Below are 17,190 nucleotides of genomic sequence, written 5' to 3'. Positions count from 1 at the left end.
CCCCTAGCCCCGCTCCCGTCGTCGCCTAGCGACAACCCAGGGGATGTCACTCAGTTTATTCAGCTCCCGAGTGACCAGAGGAGCTCCACCGAGATAATACCCCATCCCGGCTTGGGGTCGTGATACACACGCACTCGTAAGTCCACTTACGCCAATAAACAGGCTTTTCACACTTAAACAAAAACACACGTGCATGCACCATGTAATGCCATATCAATGCACAAAAATAAACCAACAACATAAATCAAATAAACAGGCAACTCCGTCCTCCATCCATCCGACCCCCAAACTCCTCGGACTCAGTCTGGAATCAACTAACCAGCAGATAAATTATTGAAAGAGCAATATATATTTAAATCTGAAAATAGAGTTTGGAAAATACTTACAGCGCTATATGGCAATTTTAGAAAACACGAGGCGTTGCAAACGGCGGCGAAAAAGCAACGTCACAGTGAAAATTCACTGTGGCCGTGGGTTGTGAAAAACTCACTTTTGAACGGGGACAAACTAGGGCTTGGGATTGATAGGGAATGGTTTAGGAGTGATTGTGAAGCTATTGGAAGTGGTGGTTGGCCGTAGGTGGCGGCGAAAACGGCGGTGGGAGGCCGGATTTCCCAAAAAGGAAAGCTAGCTCGTAGGAGCTGTTCCGGTGGTCGTTGGAGGCCGGAAATAGGTGGGTTAGGACGGCAAGGGACCGATGGTGAAGTGGTGAAGAAATGGTGGCCGGAGGTGGAGCGACGGCGGCGGATCGGAGCTAAAGCCGTGTGGGCTTTAAAGGGACTTTCCGGCCAAACGGCCGGCCGGTTGGGGGTGAGCTTCGGTGGGGAGGTGCGCCGAAGGGAGACGAACCGAATGGTACCGGCGGTGAGCCGCACGGTGGCCGGACGGCGGTAGATCGGGGGTGAGAGGCTTCCGGCGTGAGGGAGAGAGAGGAGAGAGAGAGGCCGGGGGGGTCGACGCGGGGAGAGAGAGGGAAAAAGAAAAGAAAGAAAAAAAAGAAAAAGAAAGGAAAAAGAAAAGAATGAAAAAGAGAAAAAGGAAAAAGAAAAGGAAAAAGGAAAGAGATGTAGGGAAAAAACGAGGTCTAATCCTCAGTCCGGGAAAAACAACACTAAACCGCCGCGAAGATATTAAAAACTGTAAATCAACTAAAAGAAATAAAACACAACATCAATTAAATTAAAAACAATTTTAAAACGCAAATAAATTAAAATAAATAACTAAAATATTAATTAAAATAAAGACAACTATTTCAGCGAAAATACACTCAAAAGCGGGTCATCACACTGACCGTATATACTTTGTGAGATTTCATTGACAAAAATCTTTAAAGGTTTGATTATACATCAAACCGATGAAGACGGGTATATTTTAAAGGGTGAAGTGATGTAACATTATCAGGTTGCGAAGAGAGTGACAAAGCACATATTAATAGCAAAACTCTCAGCGAAACACATAGTGGAGGATCTATCATATGTTGGTAGTCTAGTTGAAGAGCTGAGGAGTCGTCTCAAGGGATGTAATGGATAGAGGCTAAAATACTCTCAGCGAAACACTAATGTTGTAGCTCACAATTTGGCTAAGGCTGTCATTTTGATTGAGGAGGAAAATGTGTGGATAGAAGAGGCACCAAGCTATGTCTTGGATAGTTTACTTGTTGATAAACAATGTATTGATCACACAACTATATGAATGAAAGAGGTTTTATTTCGAAAAAAAAAAAAAAATAGCAAAACTCAGAAGATGAAACTCTATCTGTTAATGTTTTCATACCAAACCTCAGTTAAGTCAGGGGATTAGCTAGTGCAATGTGTCTGTGAAATGCCGTCCGTATCCCAAGCATTTTCCGATCTCTCGCTATGGGAAAAGCTCGAGTGGTGCTTTTAGAAATGTATTTGAATCTCCTATTGAGTGTGTGTTTTTTCTGCGGTAACGTAAGTTTAATAGTATCATCTGCAGTAGCAGTGCTGGATCATTTAGAAAACAATGAACAGAAACAATAAAAGAAAACATGAACGGAGCTTAACAAATAGGTCTGGCTAGTCCCACATTGCCAATACAAGTAAGCCTAGGAAGTAACTCGAGTGTATAAAGCAAAAGTGAACATGACCGAAGAACATACTTACCTGGACGGGGTCAATGGGTGATCAAGAAGGCCCATGGCCTAGGCTAGTGACTTCCATTGCACATGGGAGGGGTGCTGGCCTAAGGTCTGTCCAAGTGGCAGAGCCTACGTCATAATTTGTGCTAGTGGGGGCCTGCGTTCGCGCGGCCCCTGCCTATTTTCCTAGTCATAAACTCAACTTGGGTAAACTTGCGTTCTTGTCATGACATCCGGTACCGTCCTTTTGTCCCCTTATTGAATAAGATAATCATTCACTGGAGTTTCTTGATAGTTGAATCGTCGATACGGGTTTACTCCCAAAGAAAGATACTTTTATTTGCTTTTTGTTCATAGCCGATAGCAGTTTGAAATCCCCGTTCCAGCTGGTTATTGTTTTAACTTTTAACACATCTTCGGTCCGAGCCAGGGTCTAAGATCACTCGTAGTCCTTTCTATTATGTCTGGAAAAGTCAAGTCCCAAAAATCTAACATCTCCCAATTACAAGTTGAGATATTATTGCAACAAAGGTGGATGGATGAATTTGGACCATACTTTTAATGAGAAAATGCAAGCAGAAATAACTTACGCGGATGGTCCTACTTCTGGTGAGGACCACATTACTGGAGTCGTCAAAGAGATGGACACGTGACATGATATATAGTAACCGTGTGCTAAGATCTTTTGTGCTGAAGTTCTTTCCTTACCATTTTTGTTTGCTTTATAGGTAGAAAAAGAATGCTAAATTATTTGATTCTCCTGCAGAGGCGATGGCAACATGGAGCCGAGGATTCCTTGTTAATTTCTTGCCTTTGAATCAGGATATTTCCTTCAATGAAAAGCATTTCCCACGTCCCATGTTACATCTCCGAAGGATTGATTATTTCGGTTCTGTCCGGAAAGGATTAATCATCGTTGTAGAAAATAGACTCAAGTTGATGAAAATCTGAAGGACTGAGTTTCTATATATTTTCTGTTGTACGTATACAAGAACTTTAAATAGACTTTTAATAGAGTAGAACTGTAACTGTTATCCTACTTAGTTGCCTATACAACGTATGCATTCAAAATTGAAAAGTTGTTAGCTATACTCCTAAACAAGTGGAGTTTGTTGAGGTGCTTTGAACTCCTGAAATAGAGGAGTCTTCTGCAGATAAATTGGTCTCATTGACCTGTTCTTCTACAATCGTCTAAGATATTTTTTTATTTTTTTATAAGCTACCTAAGCTAAGGAATTTCTAAATCGAAACATGCATCAAATTTCATTTAACTGAAACAAGAAGATCATTACGAAGTATCTCAGAACTCCCACAAATTGATCGGTACCGCAAATACATGACCAAGAAGTCTCTCTCCGAACTGAAAATAGGACACGACAACATATGTTGTAATCACCCTGAAGGGGCCATAACAAGGTTAAATGCCGACTTGCTGGAAGCCAACGAGAAAGCTGAAAATGAGACGGCCTTATTTATTAGGATTGGTTGAAGAGTGTGGTTAGTTTGACGCCTAGAGCTTGAGAGTGTCATTGTATATCTTAGATTCGAATTCAATCTTTTAGAGAGAAAGATATGGAAGAAGCAAGGGATCAGTAGTGAAGCAAGTATTTGTAGCAAAGTACAAAGATGAAACTTGAGCTGCCCAGATCGACCAAACTCATCAGAGATATGGCCAACCTCTTTAACCTCATCGAGCCAATGAAGTCCTTACACTGGTAACCCTACGCTCCTCATGAGGATCATTTTTCTTTGTTCTTACAAGATACCAATGAAAGAAAAAACACAAAATCTGTACGTACCCAATATGCTTGAGGTCGGAGTTTCACATCACACGTCATAGAAAATTCCACATGAAACAATAACCGTATTTGGTTGATTTTTAATATTATTATATCTAAAATCATAGGTTTAAGGTTTTGCAATTAAGATCTCGTTGGAAGACTTGCAACAATGCTAGAGAGGGAAGTCATTTCTTACCATAATCTCTCGTACTTATCAAGCATTAAAGAAAATTGGTGAGTTATTATGGACCTCTTCCAGCTTGTATAAATCTCTGTGTCTGTATGCGCAGCTTGGCATCCTCTGCTTTGCCGCTTGAGAATATTTACAAGAGAGTTAGAGATGCAACTGAGATGAACACCGACAAAGAAGAATGTAAAATTTCTACCTCATGTTATTCTCAATCGATTTCATCCTCATATTCAACTACCTAGCCATTTACATGATTCAAAAATAACTATTGATCCATAATTAGATGAGAAGCAAAAAAGCTAGTGCCAAGAAAAAAAAAAGGGAAAAAAAAAGGGATAGCATACATTAAGTACATCTTCTGGTTTTTTGTCTCAAGTCCTTATACTACTCTATATCTTAGAGGCAGTTTAGAAATGGTATTAACAGCCGATTTAGAGTTGAGCTCATGAAGCAGCCTCTGCTATTCGTACTTCAATAAAATTTGAGGTTTTTCGTTCAAGGACCCCCTTGAGAATTATGGCCTTAAGACTTGTGGGTCTACGTCTAGCTGAAATGAGCACATAGATTAGCAAGCTTTCCATCCCATCAATAAATCATAAAACTCTGAAAACCAGTTAAAATAAGAAAATAAAGACTTGAAGTATTAAACTCTGAATGATCAGAGGTAAATATCCTTTGAACAAACTCCAAATATATACAATTTATTTTGTGGTCTTATGTTGTGTGACAGGGGCATGGATGTGGGCGCTGAGAAGAAGATTCAAGGTTTCACTCATGTCTTTGAATGCACCTTTGAGAGTATGGAGGGTATCGCAGAGTATGTTGCTCGTCCTGCCCATAAAGAATATGCAAAGACCGTCATGCCTAACGTGGAGAAGTTTCAAGTGTTTGATTACAAACTCACTAAGGCCATCATCTAGAACCCTGCTTTGTCGTCTCTCGACTGAACAAGGATGCATTTGAACTATTTTTATATAAATTGTGTTTGATGAACTTATTTGAGTCTCTCTATATCTCTCAGACAATGTATTGGGGTAAATATGGTGATCTACTTTAATGCATAGCTGTAGACTCTGCTTTTCTTTTACTCTATTTGACATAGTATTTATGTTAATGGGTTGTTTGGTAACACTGGAAGTATAATCTACTGTCATTAAAAAAACTTGTCGCTTTTCTTTTTTCTTCCTCTGATACAGCAAGTAATAATTAATGAAAACGTGAATTCAATAGTGCCAAATATTTGCCTACAGATATTGTTCACAACCAATGACAAGATTTTCTATAAATAAATTGCAAATGATAAACCGGGCTCGGGGGCGAAAAGAACAAAGATAGAAACCGGATTCATTTTTTTTCATTTGTCTGCTATTAGGATGCCTGAAGTATTGTTGTTGTTGTTGTTTTTTGTTTTTTATTTTTTTTAAATTTTAATTTATTTTTATTTTTATTTTTTATCAGTAGGATGCCTGAAGTATTGTTATCGTAGAAAATTGTGTTAGAAAAAGAAAAGTATGCTTATTTATTTAACAAATTGATAAATTATACAGGTGGAGGTGGCAAGTCTAGTAGGAGCCAAAATCCAACACAGTCATCTGAATCCAAATCTTCTTGAATGGCAAGAAAATGTAACCCTCCACAAGCTTTCTTTGCTGCTTCCCAAGCTTCGGCTTCATTTGTTGTTACAGGAGTTTTCTTGTAAGTGGCATAAACATACCGGCTAGAAATTCCAACAGACAGAAGCAAGCAACCGCGACTGATATCAGTTTCAATTGAGCTGACTTCAAGTCCATTCATCCAAGCTGCAAGAGCAGGTTTTTATCATATGATACTTTGATATCTATAGGAGCAGCATAAATTGGCTAAGAACTTCAACTAATGGCACGATTTTCTACAAGAGCTGTTATTATAGTTGCTCCTCAAAATGTGCTTAGTCAACAAGAATCCTGCTCTAGCATTAAGTCATGCATACCCATTAAGAATCAGAACAATGCATAATGCTCCTTTCCACACCCACACTCGTATGCCTTCCATTTAGCTTGGATTTGATTGTAAAAACTATGTACTCACTGAAGTTATAATCATGCACCTATTATATCACACTACATCTCATGCCACTACTTATGGCAGCAAGACTTGCCAGGCACGAGACATTGCTTGTGCAGCGTTAGGCACTTGGATTCTACCATGCATGCCCCTATGACATTAGACTCAAGTACCACGTGCAGCAATCAGGTTCTTAAGATCAACTGCAGCTAAAAAATAGCATGCAAACAAGTATAGGTCATATTCAGATAGATTTTCAAAAAGATGTGAAAAGCAGTTTGGTCATGTATATAGATAGTGATTAGTGAACCGGATAAAAGAAACATAAAGACAAGAATCTACCAAGAATTATGTGCTTATTGAAGATGCAAGACGAATATATACCTGCTAAAGGCTTAGCACGTGAAGATGTGACAGCCAGTCCTGGAACCAACGTCTTGTCATCAATTTCAATACCTAGTAAATCCAAATCTAAACCTGCACCAAACACAAATGTTGTCTCCAAGGATGAGGCCTCCTCACGAACAGCTGAAAACAGGAGAGTAAGAATCAGTAGAAGCTCATGACATAAATTGAAAAAGAAAATCATAGCATCAGCTTTTGAATTAAGTGAAACTTGTATGTATGACAGTAGCTTTTGTGAAATGCTGCCTTGATGACATAGCCACATATTAAAATTGGATGTTGAAATATAGCTCATCTGATGGCTAATAATGTAAACAGCAGGGAAAACACTCTCGTAACCTTTAATATGGAGCATATACATTATTTTTCCATAAATAGGATGGGGGAACTACACAAATCTAGTGTTTTTCATAATTGAAAGTAAAAGCTGCCGTGCCTTTACCTGAAAAAGGTAATTGGACAAATGCCCATTTTTCACCGAATAGATTATCTGGAAGCTCCATTGGGAAAGGGTTGTCTAATGCTAGAAGTGGTTTAGACCCCTTCTGAAAACCAGGATGACGCATGTACACAGTCTCATAGCGTTCTTCCAGCCATAGAAGAAGCGAAAGACACTGAAAAATAATGAAACAACCACAATAAGTGGGAATATAGATCAACTGGTCCTAACTATAAACTCAAACTGGATATTTATAGGTTAGGTAAAAGAACCAAAGAATCCTTCTACACTCAGATGACATTGCATGCAACCTGTGCCCAACATTAGTGCCTTCTTTGCAAATCACACACACACACACTCGTGCGGAGGAGAAGTTGGCATATAGCTATGGGTGTAATTGGTCCGATCCAGGGGGGTTTTTGGACAGGACCGAAAATTTCGGTCCACCCTTTTTCCAGACCGAGTACCCCTATAGACCATACTGAACCGTTAGCTATCAGTCCTATTCAGTCCGGGCCAATGTAAAATGGGCCAAACATATAGAAAGTCCAAAATCACTTCTAATGTGTACTTTCAGCTCATCTATACAAAAAAAACCCACAATGTTTACACTTTTAAATATAAACTATTTAACTTTATTAGCACATTTTGTACTTGAAAATAGCCTAAAAAAAGTTGGAAAAGTTATCAAACTTTATTTGCACTATTTAACTTTATTTTCACTTTAAGTGAGCTTTTTAATGTGGATTATGTAACTAACTCATTAAAAAAATAATTAATGAGTATGTAAATTGGTACTCAATAGTATGTAAATTGTATTATGATATTTAATGCATAATGACGTATATTAAAATTTTAACATCTTATATATGGTTAATGAATAATTGTCATTGACTAAAGATACTTCATACTTGCTTGCAACTTAGGAATCTTACAAAAAATTTACCTAATTACTTTAATTAGGTGTAGATAGTGAGCATGTATATCATTGCATATAATATTATGATTTATCATAACGTTTTTTTTTTATAAGTATGATTTATCATAGCATATAATATATTACTTAATTAATAGTTGTATATTTAACATTTTATATTGTCAATGGTGATAGGTTAGATGAAAATTACACAATTGACTTATACAATTACGATACAAAATAATATATATAAAATATATTTAAAAATATATATAATTATAATCGGAAGGTCTGGTCTGGGGTGAAAAAACCACACCCCTGGACCAGACTGATAACCGAAATTTCGCATCTATTAGGACTGAAACCAACCGGTTTCACTATGGTCCGGTCGGGACCAGACCGAAAATTTTACACCCCAACGTATAACTACATTTTCCCAAGTGTTCTACTGTAATTGCAAGTCAAAATTTTTTTAATGTGACTATATAACTGATGCAACACCTGTTTTTTCCTTCTCTCTTGTTCTTTCTTGGAGATGGATATATATACAAGAAAAGCCAACAGAACTTTCCACCAACGCTAACTTTGACTTAAGCATCATACTACACTATTGATGAGACATAACTAAAATCCTTTATGGTAATGTATATGGCGGCTATCTTCTAGGAGTGACATCCTTCATTCAATGTTCTCAAAATGTAGCTCAATTCGCTCAAAGTAAGGATCTTTATCCGTGATCCGGTGTTCAACCTAGTTGCCCTTAACCGCATGGGAGCTTACTGTTTTGAACTCCACAAATAACAAATGCACATAAATAAAACAAGCCTTAAGTTGATAGTAAGACAAAAAGATTAACAAAGTGATGGGCAAGCCATACGCACCCGTTTACTTGGAATAGGTTTTATACCAAGTTCCTTACAAGCTTTTGTTATAATTGTCTGCATCTGTGACCTTCAAGCCAACAATTAACCTTTTGTTAAAGATATTGATCAAAATAGACGCAAAAAGAAAATCCCACCCGCCGACTCACGCACCCACACACACAAAGTTAGGCATAGAATATCGGGTAATAATTCACCTAAAGAAGCGGATTTTCTCTGGTAATGGGACGCCCAAATAGTCGCTTATCGACACAATAGCGTCCTTCAAAGTGACACTGTTGATGACATTGTTGGGGAAATACTTTGTGTATTGAAGTGAAAGCGAACTGTCGCATACAACTAGCTCCCAGACCTTCTTCCCCCTGATATCTAGGATGGGTCGAGAGCAAAAATCCAACTCCCACTCTGAAACGCTCCCGGGATCGGTTTCCGGGTCAAGAAAGCAGAGCTCTGCTGTTGGGTCGTCCTCTTCATCATCAACTTCCACTTCTTTTGGTGTAGAAACCGAGCTTTCTGACCGGAAGAGGTTGAGTTTTGATTTGATAGGTGAAGGCTTTTTGAAGAAACAATATGAAATTTTAACGGGTTTTATGAGGGAGGTAAAGATGGAGATGGGTTTGTGAGACAGGAGCGTTGGGGTTCTGATCCTGGTGGCGTCGAAGCTTAGACAAGCCATGGGATTACTCAGTAACTGACAACAGTGTGTGAGAGATCATAAAGGAAGACAGACGTGTGCTTATCTTCCGCCAGAAATATCCGTTGGAGATAATGGGCCGAGCTTGAGAAAGGACTGGTTATGGTCATCAGATTTTAGGCCCGGAGTAGGCCCATTTTCAAATTTACATTATTCCCTTCCCCTTGAATATAAAAAGTCCAGAAATCTAATTTCTTTTCCCCCACAAACCTTGAGATTTGTTAAATTTTCATTTTAGCATTTCTCCATAATGTTAAGTAAATCCCCTTTTAGAAGACTTGATTAAAATTCAAAACCTTCCAAGGGATTGTATGAATTGAGCCTCTAAGTGCAAGTTTGAAAGACATATCAACTTAAAATTCTTATTTTATTATTATAATTTTTTTAAAAATTTTACATAAAATATAATAAATAATTTAATTTTTTAAAATTTTAATATAATTTTTTTTTTCTAATTTTAAAATAATAACTATATTAAAAAATAATATTTTAAACTTTCAAAATTCTCATCTTTATCACGTCAGTACTGTCCTAAAGCATTCCGTTCGTCTTTATCAGTTTATCTCCTTTTCTATTCTTTGTTGCAGAATAAACACATTTGGTTCTTCCACTCAAAGGAGAGAAATTTTGAGATAATGCCGTCCAGATTCTCATCTCTCTTTTTCAAAAGCGATGTCCATAGCTATCCTTCTCTTCTCTTCTTTCTTTTATAGGCATAAAGTATCTTTCTTTCTTCCTCTCCGTCTCTCCCTCCCTCTCCCTCCCTCTCTGTCTTCAACCATAGATGGACGATCACAAAGACTAGCATCAAAATTCAGTGAAAAGACGGGATATGGCCCTGTCCGAATCCTAGCTTTTTGCTTCTCTCGATCTACCATGTTTTTATACCGTTATAATTTCATACTTCTTGGGGGCACAAGATAGTTTCAGTATTTCATTTTCTCAAACAGCCGATGCAAGTTTGCCAACCCATTAGTAAAAAGGGCCACCACCATATTGTATGAAAATGGTGAAGGGTACGGCTTTGATGGCATTGCAGGCCCAGGTGCACGAGGACAATTCGACATTTCACGTTTTCCTCGCCGAATATTTTCCTGCTTTCCCTTTTTTACTTGCTTACTTTGATATATATGTTATGGTGCGAGAGTCCGCCACATTCGGCCGCATCAATCGACCAGCGGAATCTAAAGCTATCTCCTTTCACCACCCGGCTGCTTCATTTCCACGAACCATGTTCTAAAGTAACAATATTCCTAAATTCTAAGCTAACTTTGACAAGTTACTTTTACTTGCATTAATGCAACTATTTACGCCATTAATGGGGTTCCTGTTTCGTGTATAATCATATTATATAACCCCATTCTTCGTAGATACAAATGATACATTTGGCTATCACCTGCCTTCATTTCCTTTGGTTTCTTCCATTGCAAAGTAGAAAACATGGCTGGGGCGTTGGTGGGAGGAGCGTTTCTCTCTGCGGTTCTCCAAGTGTTAGCTGAGAAGGTTGCATCTCGTGAAATCCTCGACTTCTTTCAGGGGCGAAAACTCCCCGATAGACTCCTAAAGAAGTTGGACGCAACACTTTTGTCTGTGAGCGCAGTGCTCGAAGACGCGGAGGAAAAGCAAGTCACAAAACCTGATGTAAGAAGGTGGATTGATGAGCTGAAGGATGCGTTCTACGATGCAGAGGACATCTTGGATGAGATTGCTACTGACGCCTTGCAACGTAAATTGGATGCTGAATTTGAAACCACCGCAAAAAAGGTACGGAATTCTATCTCTTGTCTTAATCCTTTTGTGAAGGATACAGAAACAAAGATAGAAGTGGTGCTTGAGACACTAGAATATCTAGCAAGTCAAAAAGATGCTATAGGTTTGAGAGATGGTGTTGGAGGGAAACAATACGAAAGATTCCCTACAACCTCTTTGGTTGAAGAATCCCATATTTGTGGTAGAAGTGAAGATAGGGAGATAATAATTGAGGAGTTGTTGTCAGTTGGCGTAAATGGCAAAGAGATGAGTGTGATTGCCATAGTCGGCATGGGGGGAATCGGCAAGACCGCCCTTGCCCAGATTGTATACAATGACAGCAAGGTGAAGGAGCATTTTAACGTTGTAGCATGGTTTTGTGTTTCGGATGAATTTGATATATTTAAGATAGTGAAAACAATTCTAGAGAAAGTAACCAAGTCATTCTATGATACAAAAGATCTAGACGAGATTCAAGTTACACTAAAGGAAAAATTGGCGGGAAAGAGATTTCTTTTTGTTTTAGATGATGTTTGGAATACAAATTATGTTCAATGGGAGGTTCTAAGCAATTCCTTTAAATCTGGAGCGCAAGGAAGTAAGGTCATTGTGACAACACGCGAGGCTGACGTTGCATTAGCCATGCGTGCTGATGTAACTCGTAATCTCTCGAACTTACTAGAAGAAGATTGCTGGTCACTTTTTACAAAACATGCATTCCCCAAAGGAAAGGCTGATGCTTATCCACAACTAGAAGCATTAGGTAGACAGATTGTGGAGAAGTGCGGAGGTCTTCCTTTAGCAATCAAAACAATTGGGGCTCTTTTAAGGTCTAAATTGGATGTTGCTGAATGGGATATGATATTGAAGAGCGAGTTATGGGATTTACCAATTGAGCAGATAAATGTCATGCCCGTTCTAAGATTAAGCTACAAGCATCTCCCCTCACATCTGAAACGGTGCTTTGCTTATTGTTCAATATTTCCCAAGGATTATGTTTTTGAAAAAAATCAATTAATATTTCTATGGATGGCTGAAGGTTTCTTGCAAGAACAAGGAAACAAAACAATGGAAGAAACTGGCGATGATTACTTCCAAGCTCTCGTGTCAAGATCATTATTCCAACAATTAAACGACAATAAATCACAATTTGTAATGCATGATCTTGTCAATGACCTAGCAAAATTTGTGTCTGGGCAATGTACCGTTAGATTGGAAGGTGACTGTTCTTACAAGATCGGAAACAAGACTCGCCATCTATCCTATGTCAAAACAAAATTTGATAGCTTTAAGAAGTTCCAGCCTTGTCACGAGGCTACGCAGCTGCGCACCTTCTTACCACTAGAATTGTTATCGATTCCTTTCTCCCACTTATCCAAAAAGGTACTATTTGAATTATTGCCACAATTTACATACCTGCGAGTGCTTTCTTTGTCCGAGTATGGCAATGTGACCGAATTGCCTGACTCAATTGGCAAAAGTAAACATCTGCGATATTTAGACCTTTCCTTCACTGCCATCAAAAGACTGCCTGATTCTATATGTAAGTTATGCAATTTGCAAACATTGAAGCTTTTGGGTTGTCCAAATCTTACTTCATTGCCACAAAAAATGTGGAAACTCCTTAATTTGCGTCATCTTGATATTACTAGCACTGGAATAAAAGAGATGCCGATAACACTGGATGGACTAAAATGTCTCCAGACATTGACTCAATTTGTGATTGGCAAAAATAATGAGTCTTGCATTAAAGAGTTAAGAAAACTTGCCAGTCCTCGGGGAAAGCTTTCTATTAGAGAGCTCCAAAATGTTGAATTTCCAAGGGATGCATTGGATGCAAGGATGAAGGACAGGAGGTACCTTGAGGAGTTGGGGTTGGAATGGAATGATGATATTAACATTTCAGAGAGTCAAAGAAGTGTACTTGAGAATCTTGAGCCCCACATAAATTTGAAAAGTCTAACCATTAACTATTACGGTGGGAAAATCTTCCCAGATTGGGTGGGGCATCTTTCATTCTCTAAAATGGCATCTATTTATCTACAAAACTGTAAACACTGCAGCAGCTTGCCACCACTTGGGCAACTACCCTTTCTGCAGGAGCTTCATATTGTTGGGTTTGACGAACTTGTAACAGTTGGTCCTGAGTTTTATGGCAGTGGCGATTCTCTAATTGAGCCATTTGGGGCCTTGAAAGATCTAATATTTGAGAATATGGTCAAGTGGAGGATATGGGTTTCTTTTGGAGTGGAAAATGGAGGTAGAGCTTTTCCTAATCTTGAAGGGCTTAATATTCGGTCCTGCCCCAGATTTACAGGAGCATTACCTACAGATCTTCCTTCTTTATACTATCTCGAGGTTAATAAATGTCCGCAACTGGTAGCTTCACTCCCAAGGGCTCCTCTTTTGTGGCTTAGACTCTGTAATGAGGTTCTCTTGAAGGAGTTGCCAACTGGATTGCTAGAGATCACAATTGAAGGATTTGACGCATTAGAGCCTGTACTGGATGGAATAATGGACTCTGACAGTTGTCTTCACGACTTAAGAATCAGAGACTGTTCTTCCCTTACGTGTCTTCCCATGCGCAGTTTACCATCCACTTTAAAAACCCTTGAGATTACAAACTGTATGAAGTTAGAGCTCCCAATGTACCTGGATTATTCATCCCTTGAAAATGTGAGTTTAAACGGTTGTGAATCTCTCAGGTCATTTCCATTAGATTTATTCCCAAAGCTTCGTATTCTTGATATCAATGAGTGTAGGAATCTGGAATCCATTGCACTTCAAAAACATCATGTATATGATATGATGGCTTTCGAGATCAATATCTATAATTGCCCTAATTTTGTATCTTTTCCAAAAGGACTGTGTGCCTCTAATCTTACATGGTTTCGGGCCATCAACTGTGGGAGTTTGAGGTCACTGCCTGACAATATGCACGAACGGCTTCAATCTCTTCAGTATTTATATATTGAACAATGTCCGGAAGTCGTGTCATTACCTGAAGGGGGCTTTCCTCCCAGTCTGAATTCAATTAGCATATGCCGTTGTGACAAACTATTTGCCAATCGGATACAATGGGGTTTGCAGAAACTCTCTTCAGTTAGAACTATGATAATTGCTGACGAATCTGAAGATGTGGAGTCCTTTCCAGAGGCGGGGTTGCTGCCCAGCAGTCTGACCTCTCTCCGCATCTGTGGTTTTCCCAAAATGAAATATTTGGACAAGAAGGGGATTCAACACCTCACTTCTCTTGAAGAATTACAGATTGATGACTGCCTTAAGCTCAAGTGCATGCCAGAAGAGGGCCTGCCTGCCTCCCTTTCAATTCTGAAGATAAAAAACTGTGCTTTGTTGAAGAAACAATGGCAAAGGAAAAAAGGAAAAGAATGGCGCAAGATTGCTCAAGTCCCTAGCAAATTGATTGATTTGGAATGGCTCGAATGAGCTGAAAAGTCTAGCGAGGCCCCTACTCTGTTATAATATCAGCTTTTGGACTCAGGTGATTTCTCTTTTCAACCACCTAATTTACCATTACAGTTTTAGATTTGCATAAAACATAATGTTGTCGAGTCTCTCTCTGGTCACTGCCAGAAAAGCTTTTGTTTAATAGATCTCTTTTAGTTTGGAGTTGGTGGTCAAAGTTTGAATCAACTGGGGTTTCAAACGTTGTTTGCCTTTATAGCAGATTCATCTCGAATGAAATCTGAAATGGTATAAATGTCTTGCCGGGGCATCTTTTGGCTTTTGTCAACCTCCTCAGGTGTTCAGCTGGTCATTCGGAGGTATATATATTGGTTGGTGTATGTTTGTGCTCAAATGATCAATTTCTTTTTCTTTTTATTTTTTTTCATTTGTTTTCCCTTGGCTAGGTTTGTGGCTGCAACTTAATTCTTGATCGAAGATGATTTGGTCAGTCAATTTAATTGGCAAATTTGACTGATGATACACCTTTGTCAAGCTCTCGTAATGACTTGCTATTGGGGATACTACCCTTGGTTCAGAACAATTGCCGCAAGAACTAGATGATTAAGGGGAGTGTTGACCCAGCATTGGATGAGGGGATTATAGAAGCACCGAATGAACATCACAAAATACAATATACTAAAGGTGACAAGAGCTAGTTCGCTTGTTCAGCAGCTGTTTAATTGCCCACTTTGTTCTGTTGCTCTGAGGGATTTTTATGTGTTTTTTCAACTGATGTTTTCTGTCCAAGAAACAGCAACCTGTGTGTTCCTAGCAGTCTGTATGGAGGAAATTATCAACATTCCTGCAGTTCTCCTTATGGAGGATGATATGGCAGTCCTGCCCCATATCGACCCCCAAAAGACATACCTTCCATGCCTGGTCTGATCCCTTCGCAGGTACTTTGTGTTTAGAGTTCGTCTGGTACTTCTCTTTTTCATTTGTTTGTTTTGTTTGGTACTCAGAGCTTCTTAGTAACTCTATAGATTTTGTTAAAATGTTTTATTTTGCACTGTATTTATCTGCTGCCCAAGTGTTGCATTAATCGATTATATTTTATACCTTAGAGCTAGAAGTAGTTAAATCAGAAATACTGTAATAAAATTTTTTTTCCTTTCATATACAAATTATATTCCAGCTTTGTCATTTACAAAATTTTTGGCATTCGATTTTCTTGGGCTTCGGTCATTAGTTGTAATGAGGATTGTTTTCATGATTTGTTTGTATCCTTCTCTAGTGCTTAATGGTACTTGGGCATTTTCTGCATATACTTCCTGTGTACTTGGGCTATGCCCATTCCTATCTATAAAGTTTTACTTATATATATATATATAAGGCATTTGACATGCTTCAAATGCTAATGTGGTTTTGTTATCAAACTGTAACCCAAATTCTGCATAAAATTTCCTTCTTAAATTTCCCTCACTATCCTGTTAGATACGAGTTCTATAACTTATTTATCATCTTCCTCTTCTAGCCAAATTTCCAGCACCTTATATTACTGCCCAACCTGATATGAGGCCTTTTTTTTTTTTTTTTTTTTTTGTCTGGAACTCCTTTTGCACGGAAAAAATGAAGAGCTATATCAGCATTTAGCAGCCACATTGGTTTCTCAGGATACAATCCTGTAAGTACTTTTGAATCTTTGATCTCTGTCTCTCTCTCTCTACATGTATATATTTTTTTGTTTTGATGTAAATTTCAATATTATAAGCAGATTGTGATTGGCAGACTGAAAAATCTCCTGCATGTATTTCAGGGAACCGATTATCCTAATCAACCCATACCACCTAGGTTGGTCCTGTTGTCCCTTTTACTTTACAACTGGGCTCAGTTCCTGGCCGTAAAATGCCACAGACTGCAGTTCTCACCCCACAGCCGCTGGGATTTAGGCCAGTGGATTCATGGTTATTCAAAGACCCTGGATAGGTTCAATGCAACCATCCAGCCCTACTCGGATAGCATCAGCACCACCCACCATTGTAGTTCTTCGATTGCAACCACCCAGGCTTTGGATTAAGGCAATTTTCAGTTCTTATTATCAAATCCAGTATAGTTCTTTGCAAGTCATAAACTGATTTAGGTTGCAAAACTCGAGATATCAAGTTAATAGATGTTTTTTCCTTTTGTTTTTCCTGTTCAGGTACCACTTACGACCAGCGAGTGGGATGATTTCTGGCTAGGTACACCAAAAGGAAATGATTGAGACAAGAGGACAGAATTTGAAATTGAAACAAAGAAAGCATTCCTTCTATTTTCTGATTGCTGAATTGGAAACTTTTAAAAACGAGTGGGGCTATCTTCTTGTAGCTATATCCTTATTTGAAAATGCACACAAGAACGGCTTTTCTCGATTGCTACTGCAGGAATTTGGTCCTTCGTAATTGCTTTACACCGCATTTCAATTAAATTGTATTTTTGAAAGCTGCCAAGGAAGACTTTTCTTAGGACATTGGACTGCTGGTGGTATTTTTTTTTTTTTTTTTTTAAAAATTTAATACTTGTGATTGAATTTTATATTAAATC

General features: G+C 38.5%; 3 protein-coding genes and 1 non-coding gene across 10 annotated transcripts; 3 read left to right on the top strand and 1 right to left on the bottom strand.

The window, feature by feature from the left end:
* Positions 1 to 2,118: 2,118 nt before the first annotated feature.
* Positions 2,119 to 2,279, top strand: LOC122293092. Its single transcript, XR_006237149.1, has one exon. It is a non-coding gene; the product is annotated as a U1 spliceosomal RNA (small nuclear RNA).
* Positions 2,280 to 3,384: 1,105 nt separating this feature from the next.
* LOC122292894 (stress-response A/B barrel domain-containing protein HS1-like) lies at positions 3,385 to 5,156 on the top strand. Of its 2 annotated transcripts, XM_043101439.1 has the most exons (3): positions 3,385 to 3,816; positions 4,173 to 4,255; positions 4,803 to 5,156. In XM_043101439.1, the coding sequence occupies exons 1-3, from the start codon at positions 3,728 to 3,730 to the stop codon at positions 5,033 to 5,035; spliced, it is 405 nt and encodes a 134-aa protein (XP_042957373.1). In that variant the 5' UTR covers positions 3,385 to 3,727; the 3' UTR covers positions 5,036 to 5,156. The 2 variants fall into 2 exon arrangements, with proteins under 2 accessions (XP_042957373.1, XP_042957374.1); XM_043101440.1 differs by lacking the exon at positions 4,173 to 4,255.
* A 411-nt stretch (positions 5,157 to 5,567) lies between these two features.
* LOC122292893 (protein TAB2 homolog, chloroplastic) lies at positions 5,568 to 9,482 on the bottom strand. The gene is made up of 5 exons (XM_043101438.1): positions 8,954 to 9,482; positions 8,757 to 8,826; positions 6,963 to 7,134; positions 6,500 to 6,643; positions 5,568 to 5,871 (listed from the first exon to the last, which is right to left on the bottom strand). Exons 1-5 carry the CDS (start codon positions 9,430 to 9,432, stop codon positions 5,612 to 5,614), a joined length of 1,125 nt encoding a protein of 374 aa, XP_042957372.1. The 5' UTR covers positions 9,433 to 9,482; the 3' UTR covers positions 5,568 to 5,611.
* A 522-nt stretch (positions 9,483 to 10,004) lies between these two features.
* LOC122292639 (putative disease resistance RPP13-like protein 1) lies at positions 10,005 to 16,685 on the top strand. Of its 6 annotated transcripts, XM_043101087.1 has the most exons (7): positions 10,006 to 14,701; positions 14,888 to 14,984; positions 15,072 to 15,111; positions 15,204 to 15,309; positions 15,422 to 15,563; positions 16,243 to 16,291; positions 16,424 to 16,685. In XM_043101087.1, the coding sequence occupies exon 1, from the start codon at positions 10,891 to 10,893 to the stop codon at positions 14,644 to 14,646; it is 3,756 nt and encodes a 1,251-aa protein (XP_042957021.1). In that variant the 5' UTR covers positions 10,006 to 10,890; the 3' UTR covers positions 14,647 to 14,701; positions 14,888 to 14,984; positions 15,072 to 15,111; positions 15,204 to 15,309; positions 15,422 to 15,563; positions 16,243 to 16,291; positions 16,424 to 16,685. The 6 variants fall into 6 exon arrangements, with proteins under 6 accessions (XP_042957022.1, XP_042957017.1, XP_042957018.1 ...); XM_043101088.1 differs by lacking the exon at positions 14,888 to 14,984 and having other exon boundaries at positions 10,005 to 14,701; XM_043101083.1 differs by having other exon boundaries at positions 10,005 to 14,701; positions 14,885 to 14,984; positions 15,072 to 15,309.
* Positions 16,686 to 17,190: the final 505 nt, after the last annotated feature.

Source organism: Carya illinoinensis, chromosome 13 (genome assembly GCF_018687715.1).
Source record: "Carya illinoinensis cultivar Pawnee chromosome 13, C.illinoinensisPawnee_v1, whole genome shotgun sequence".
Classification (NCBI taxonomy): domain Eukaryota; kingdom Viridiplantae; phylum Streptophyta; class Magnoliopsida; order Fagales; family Juglandaceae; genus Carya; species Carya illinoinensis.
This window is presented reverse-complemented; position numbering and strand designations above follow the sequence as displayed.

What these genes read in the sequence shown, in the direction of transcription:
- LOC122292894 (XM_043101439.1), top strand. Translation starts at nt 3,728, where the DNA reads ATGAAACTTGAGCTGCCCAGATCGACCAAACTCATCAGAGATATGGCC. An exon ending in CCAATGAAGTCCTTACACTG is followed by an intron (nt 3,817 to 4,172) that starts GTAACCCTACGC and finishes CTGTATGCGCAG; the next exon opens with CTTGGCATCCTCTGCTTTGC. An exon ending in GAACACCGACAAAGAAGAAT is followed by an intron (nt 4,256 to 4,802) that starts GTAAAATTTCTA and finishes GTTGTGTGACAG; the next exon opens with GGGCATGGATGTGGGCGCTG.
- LOC122292893 (XM_043101438.1), bottom strand. Translation starts at nt 9,432, where the DNA reads ATGGCTTGTCTAAGCTTCGACGCCACCAGGATCAGAACCCCAACGCTC. An exon ending in AACCTATTCCAAGTAAACGG is followed by an intron (nt 7,135 to 8,756) that starts GTGCGTATGGCT and finishes ATTATTTTTCAG; the next exon opens with TGTCTTTCGCTTCTTCTATG. An exon ending in ACGTGCTAAGCCTTTAGCAG is followed by an intron (nt 5,872 to 6,499) that starts GTATATATTCGT and finishes CTGCTCTTGCAG; the next exon opens with CTTGGATGAATGGACTTGAA.
- LOC122292639 (XM_043101088.1), top strand. Translation starts at nt 10,891, where the DNA reads ATGGCTGGGGCGTTGGTGGGAGGAGCGTTTCTCTCTGCGGTTCTCCAA.